Source organism: Cyanistes caeruleus, chromosome 12 (assembly GCF_971803275.1).
Source record: "Cyanistes caeruleus chromosome 12, bCyaCae1.hap1.1, whole genome shotgun sequence".
NCBI lineage: Eukaryota > Metazoa > Chordata > Aves > Passeriformes > Paridae > Cyanistes > Cyanistes caeruleus.
In genome coordinates, this window is record NC_141712.1 from 2,790,594 (window position 1) to 2,798,107 (window position 7,514).

The 7,514-nt window shown below is 46.4% G+C and overlaps 1 protein-coding gene across 2 annotated transcripts in view; it reads right to left on the minus strand.

Moving 5' to 3' along the window:
• The window catches only part of NAE1 (NEDD8 activating enzyme E1 subunit 1), a 16,590-nt gene extending 11,890 nt beyond the window's left edge, over positions 1-4,700 (minus strand). The window contains exon 1 of one of the 2 annotated variants that reach the window (XM_086847724.1): positions 1,657-4,700. In XM_086847724.1, coding sequence (XP_086703850.1) covers positions 1,657-2,261 — 605 coding nt within the window. In that variant the 5' untranslated portion in view covers positions 2,262-4,700. The remainder of the gene's footprint in view (positions 1-1,656) is intronic. The other variant, XM_086847725.1, reaches the window with a different exon arrangement.
• Positions 4,701-7,514: the final 2,814 nt, after the last annotated feature.

Consider the following 7,514-nt stretch of genomic DNA (forward strand, 5'->3'; position numbering starts at 1 on the left):
TTTCTTTTTTAACTTTTATTATAAATAATTCTATATATATTTTTTTTTTTTAATTATTTTTTTTTTAATTTCCCATACAAGACACTGAAACATACAGGAGACAGACTTCAGTCTTGCTGAGTCTGGTACTTCAGACCCTTAGAAAACAGCACTAAAGCTAAAATCAGGCTGGGACAATCCCAGGTCACACATTCTGCTGATTTCACTGGGGTGGTAACTCAGAGAATTTTTGGGGTTGGAAGGGACCTCTGGAGGTCACCCAGCCCAAGCCCTGCCCAGGCAGGGTCACTGGGAGCAGGTGACACAGGAGCACGTCCAGGTAGGTTTGGAATGTCCCAGAGAGGGAGACTCCACAGCCTCCCTGGGCATCTGCTCCAGGGCTCTGCCACCTCCAGGAAAATAAGTTGTTCTTCATGTTGAGATGAAATTTTTTGTTTTAGTTTATGGCCATAGCTCCTCATCCTGCTGCTGGGCACCACCCAGAAGAGTCTGGCACCACCCTGTGACAGCCACTTTTGAGGTATTTCTATGCATTGATGAGATCCCCTCTCAGTCTTCTCTTCTCTGGGCTAACCAGGTCCAGCTCCGAGTCTCTCCTCACCAGAGATGTTCCAGACTGCCCAATCTTCTCTGTGCCCTCCACAGGACCCTCTCCAATTGCTCCTTTTCTTTCCTGCACTGAGGAGCCCAGGACTCTGCACTCCTGAGCTGCACAAAGCTATGGAGGGGACAGCACAGGAGGGGACAGCACAGCAGTATCACCACTGCTGAGCCCTTCACTCACACATACACAGTCACACTGCACACAGACACCCCTGACTCTGGGCTTAGGGGTTAGCCTTCCCTGCTAACTTGGATCTTTTCTGCCTTTTCACAGAACCCCAGGATGGGTCAAGCTGGAGGGGCCCACAGGGGCTCCTCTGGTGCCACCTCCCTGCTCCAGCAGGGCCATTCCAGAGCCCAGGGCACAGCAGTGTGTCCATGTGGCTCTGCAATATCCCCAGGGAGGAGACTGCACAGCCTCTCTGCACAATCTGCTCGGGGCTGGGCACTGCCCAGGGCACAAGTTCTGCCTCCTGTGCAGGGCAGGGCCTGGGCTCAGCCACTGCTGGGCCTGCAGCAGAGCCTGAGCCCATGTTTTTGTCACACCCCGCTTTATATATTCATATATATACAGAGAGATACAGATAGATATACATAATATAAATATATAAAAGATACATATTTACGTATTTTACATTATATACTTATCGAACAAGCATTGTACAAATAACTTATATATCTTATATAAAAACATGCATAAGTACCTACGTCGATATATACATCTATGTATCTCTATCCTCCTTTATATATACATATATATTTATATATTTAGGATTATGTATATCCACATCTATATCTATATCTGCCCCTTAATATATACTGTTTATTTATTGTGTATCTATTGCCCGTGTGCCGGTAGAGCCCTCACGGTCTCGCCGGTCGGACACAGCTCCTGCACCCCACGGCTCGGCCGAGCCCGGCGCGGCCGCGGGGGCCTGTCCCCGGCTCGGCGCCGAGCGGGCCCGTGTCCGCCTCGGGAGGCGCGGCCCCGCTCCCCGCTCGGTCGGTGCCGGTCAGCGCCGGGCGGTGCCGGCCCGGGCCCGTCCGCGGTACCTGAGCTGGCGGTCATAGCGCTGCTCCTTCAGGCCGGCCCGGCCCGGCCGCGCCATGGCCGCTGCTCCCAGCGCGCACGCGCGGGGCGGGTCCCCGCCCTGAGGAGCGGGTCCCCGCCCTGAGGAGCGGGTCCCCGCCCTGAGGAGCGGGTCCCCGCCCTGAGGAGCGGGTCCCCGCCCTGAGGAGCGGGTCCCCGCCCTGAGGAGCGGGTCCCCGCCCTGAGGAGCGGGTCCCCGCCCTGAGGAGCGGGTCCCCGCCCTGAGGAGCGGGTCCCCGCCCTGAGGAGCGGGTCCCCGCCCTGAGGAGCGGGTCCCCGCCCTGAGGAGCGGGTCCCCGCCCTGAGGAGCGGGTCCCCGCCCTGAGGAGCGGGTCCCCGGTTGCGGTGCCGTGCCCCGGGGCGGACGCTGAGACCCGCCGCTTCTCTGCCTCGCTCGGCCCTGGCTGAGAGCAGCAGCTGCACTGCTGGAGACTCGAAGCCAGCAGGGTGGGTGGGCAGCACCCAGAATTCTCCCCCTCACTCGCACCCACCCCGTGTTCACCGACGCAGCCCCCGCCCTTCCCTGTGCCGCTCCTGGGGACCCCCTCCACACCATTTGTCGCCACATGAGGAGGCCTCAGAGAGAACGGTATTAAACCCGGCCTTCTCCATGTCAAATCATTTAGCCCTAATACTAGTCACAATCGGAGTAAACCTGTCCCCAGCAGGACACATTTTAACCCACTCATTCTTTAAAGCGATGTTACTCCTCTGCTCAGGATCCACAGCCTGAACAGAGAAGAAGAAAAACAGGAGGCCTACAAAAAATACTTCAACAACCACTCCATGTCTAACCATTGGCAATACAGCCCTCATGGGAACCCCATTCCCAGTAGGATTCTACTCAAAAGAGCTCTTGGAGAGTTTAATCATATCCAGCCTATGCCTTGGCACTACTCCTCGTAAAATGTGGAGTATGTAAAATTTTGTTAAGGTGTTCTTTGCTGTCTGATCTCTGTCCCATTCAAGCCTGATCAACAAGGAGAGAGATTTAATCCGTGAAACAGAGCAGGCCACAAGCGCTAAGTGATGTCCAGCTGCTCGAAACACAAATTCCCGCTCAGCAGAGTTGCCTTGTTAAGGTTTGGGGCCGGACACGTTCCAATGATCTCGGCCCCGGGCGAGGTCAACAAAGCTCGGCCAGAAGGATTTCCACTGATCCACGCCGAATGCAGAATTCCTGGGCCACGAGGACATCGGGCAGAACCCCCAGATAAGGAAGAGACAAATAAAGGAACTCGATAACGGTGTGGGACCAGCTCGGCCTGGCTAAAGGGCAATGCCGGCAGGGGCAGATCAGGACCCCCAAGTGATGGAGCCCCCACACAGGAAAGCACCGAGCCAAAGGAGGAGAGAGATAGAGCAGTAATTAGCACGAGAAGCGAGAGACTCATTAACTCATTAAGAAGAAAGAATACTAATTAATAAGAGAACATTGTAATCAGTAGCCAATGAACATTCATGCCTTTCTTTGCTAAAATATAAAATAGGAAGAAGTATGGATAGTTGGGCTGCTTGATTTGTGGAACACCACCGACCATGCGGCTTGGCAGCTCTGACATAAACAATTAATAGCTCTCTCAAGTGTGCATTTACTGGATTCAATTTGTCTGGACAACAGTGCCATTCCTAGAATTTATATTAAAAATGGGCATTTCTCTGCATCTCTAGACACATTTTCTGTATTTTCTGAGGCATTTTCAGGCAGACTGAGGCAGAAGCCCTGAAGGCACCTGCAGTCAGGAAAATGTGGTAGCATACACTGCCACATGCAGAGATGTGCAGAGATGTTGCACATTATTGCAGTTATTCCTGCTTATGGAAACAAGAACATTGTGAAATCTGATGTGATTCTGTTATGAAGAGCTTTCCATACAGGATCAGCATTGGTTGAACCCTGACAGTGCACAAAAAAGGAGAAAACTTCCACATCTTAAAAAATTTCAACATTTCTGACACTAAGTTTCAATAACAAAAGAGAGATGCTGAAATACCTGCATCATTCACACTGATTTGTTAGTCTGTATAAAGTCCATTATCCTTTTGATACACCTCTCTTCAAGTAACTTTAGTTTTCTGTGTATCTGCTGGAATGAAGTACCCAGCAGTGCATTATTAGATGGAGTGGTTTACATCTTACAGGTGATGTATGACAAAACAGTGCTTCCTCTTTCGTTTCCCACGCACAGCATCTCCAGCAAAGTTCATTTTTCAGGCTTTGTGTTTGCTGTGCCACAGTAAATCCTTCCTTTTGCTGTCATTTCATTGACCATTGCTGTATTTCAGGAACATTCTGTTTCCCGAAATCAAAAGCAGTCTCCTGTTCTTGCTCTCTGCTACACTGCTTAATCTGGACAAACCATAAATTGCAAGAATTAATATTTCAGGCTTAGTTCCAGAATATAGTTCCCATACCTACTATAACATAGCCAAGTGTGTATAGTTTTAAAGTTAAAAATAAGTAATAAAAAAGGGTGTATGAAGGCTGGGAAACTCTTAGAGAACCAGGTACCCCATTCCCCTTTTTCTGCCCCACTTTCCCAAAAGTGTTCCTACTAAATTCCTTCTACCCCCTTGGCCATCTTGGCTCCTGTTTGATTCAAGCTTTTTCTCTTGCACAGTTGTCTGTTAACTATATGCATGTTCTTTTTCTTCTTCTGTTCTTAATCCCTTCCTCACTTTGGCACCATTTTTTTGTTTTCCCCTTGATGCCAGGAGGAGATTCCCAGTTGAGTTTGTCCCTTAGAAATCTCACGACTCTCACAAATCTCTCTATCTGTGGGAGAAGGATGACCACTTTCAGCTCCTGAAGTTCCACTGGCTGCATGAGAATCTCAATATATCAATATACATATATAGTATATAATCTCAATATATCTATATTATATATATATACAAAAGCCATCACATTTTTGTGTTTGCAAGGAAGAACTTGAGAATATAAAAGTTGAAATTTCTGTGGTCAATCAAGAACTGTCGGCAGTCTGTTTTAAAATACTAAAAAATAGAAAAAGTATCTGGAATGATTGTGCTTTTTGGTGTTCAGTGTTGGCAGCACACTTTTCTGCTTGTATTTACTGTGTGGAGTATTTTTGTGCAGCTCCTGGGTTCATTAGAAATGTCTTTAACACACATGTAAAGAACAGATGCCAGCTCAGAGTAACCCCTGTGGGAGCTGCCAGCATCCGTGGTGGCAATGTAAGAGGAGAGAGGAGCTGCCTGGATAAACAGATACTCTGTCAAGAACCCGAGGCACAGACAGGCTCTGGAGTGATGAATGTTTAATTTAACATTTCATCTGCTCCTACCCACGGTACGTGAACGGCTCAGAGTGTACAGCCCGCACCCAAACTGGTGGGATTTCTAACCTGGTTTTGTTGGCCTGCAGTGACACACTGGTGTGCATTAAAGATGGCACATGACACTTTGCTCAAATGTGTCACCATTATTAATGATGTCAGCAGATGTAATTGCCAAGTTACTTAATACACTCAGAGTGCCATTGAGCCATTCACCTTGGAACCAAATAACTCTTACTTCATCTTATATACCTTAAAATGCAGATCTTCCCCTCCACAGTGATGCAGTAGTATTTATCAGAAGCATTATCCTCAAGCGACATCTCTGTGTGCTCCCAACAACTCCAGACCTGTAGTATGATAGAGACATTTCACCTTAGAGATTAAAATCCCCAAATTCCTCAAACTTGCAAAGCTTAAATATGTCCAACTTCAATGCAGCATTACAATCTTGGAGTTTTCTAACCACAATGGTTAGTCCTTATATAGCAATTTTAATAAAGGGAGCTCCAATTAAATCATAAAATTAATCCTGTATATAAAGGTTAGAAACCTGAACATTTGTTGTTAGTTCTTTATCACAACCTGGTGACAGGTTCAGAAGAACCCCTGTGTTTGTCCTGGGCTGCTGCTCTGTTCTCTCATCACTGCTGGCAAAGGGGAATAAAACTGTGAGAGAGAAGGCTGGGGAAGACAGATTTGTGTTTTAAGGCAGCTTGAAACATCTCACTGTAGTGAATGGAATTATGTCTTCCTGTCATTCACTGTGAAGCAGACACTTCTGACATGGTGTCAAGAGCCCAGGAGAAATTTGTGGAGATCGGGAGTACTTCACTGTTAGCTCAGCATTGGAGAAATCCACCCCTTAAGCACCTACCACTCTGTTCTCACCTTTGTAAGTTCACGAGTGTGATGTAATTGTCCTGGATTCAAACTCGTAAAATAGAGCAGAACTACATGATGACTGCCACTTTTGAAGTGATAAATGATAGTTTGAGGACAGAATCAGTGAAACTCATTCTTAGAGTCAGCCAGTATCCTGAGGTATCAGGGTTACAGAATAATGTGATATTTGGGTAAGCATCACTGTTACCTTATATTTAAAGAAAATTTAATATTTTCCTCATAAAGAAAGCTGGTTGGTTAGGTTAGAAGCACATTAAGTTGTCATATACACACTATCATTTAGTAATGATACATTTTACAAGCTAAAATTTTATTCAGGCCCTCTTTCCTTTCCCCTCAGGTATTGTCATTCCCCCTTTCCACTTTTCTAAATCCATCCATTTAAAGCTCCATTTTGTGGAGTCTGCTTCCTGTCACATCTTCAGCATGTTTTCACTTGTCTCAGAGCTCCTCCTGAGCCATGTGTTTGTAGCCCAGATCTGCAGACAAATGTGTGGTTTGAGGGAGAAGATAAAAGCTGAAGGGGTCGATGGTGCCCAGTGCAGGTTGGGCACTCACCTGGGTGAGTGTTGATGTTTCTCTTGAAACAATTGCTCAGCATTCCCTGCCTTGCACAGGGGTTTCCCCAGCTTATGATCTGCTCTTTCAACACACAAAATCCCTCTTCCATTTCTTTTCACTGCTGCACTGGTATTTTTTGTACTTTTCCCTAGAACAGCTTTCCTGACTCTGCATCTGAGGGAGTATTTTAAGGTGCTAATTCCAGTGTTGGGTGCCCAGGAGAGCCTGGACTGTTGGGACACAGCCGTGCCCAGTGGCTGTGCCAGGGACCTGAGCGGGTCACAGCAGCCTGACAGGAACAAACTCAGGGGCTGACCTGAGTAAGTCATTGTAGAGCTCTCCTGTGGAGACCTTTGCAGCAGCTTATATCTGTGATTTAGCTGGCATCAGCAACTCTTAAAGGTTTTATAGCTGACTGTCATGGAAACCTCCTGAAAAAGAAAATTAATACTTACAAAGCAGTACCACAACATAAAAGTTGCATTAAATGCTCTTATTGATTTTTCCCTTCCATATTCTTGATTGCATAATAGAAGAATCCCTATTTTTGTTTGCTATTGTCTTTGTGAAAATCAATGTGTTTGTAACATGTAGCCTTGACAGAGAGCATTTCTTCAGACCTAACAAAACTACAATGAAGGAGCCTTTTTCCTTGCCACAGAGATGTCTTAAGATGTTTTACAGCTGCAGATTGGGTGTCTCGTTGTAGCCTCTCCATGGCTTTAACAGGGTGCAGGCAACTATTGGATCATTCCAGATAACTCAGGCTTCACAGATCAACTCCTTTCTCTGGAGTCTGCTATGTTCTGTCCCTAATATAACCACAATTTTAATTTTGTCCATTTAAAAAGTTTATTTAAAGTTGCAAACTTAAAATCAGATTGTCAATTCGTCCTTACTTTGTGTGATTTTTACCTCGTTTAAAAGCAGAACAAGAAGTTTTTTCCCAAGATGAGAATGTTTCCATCTCATTTAAGCACGGATTGTGGTTAATTACAGATCTGCTGAAAACACCATTCCTTTTTTGCAGTTTTTTTGCAGGAGAGTTTCAAAAG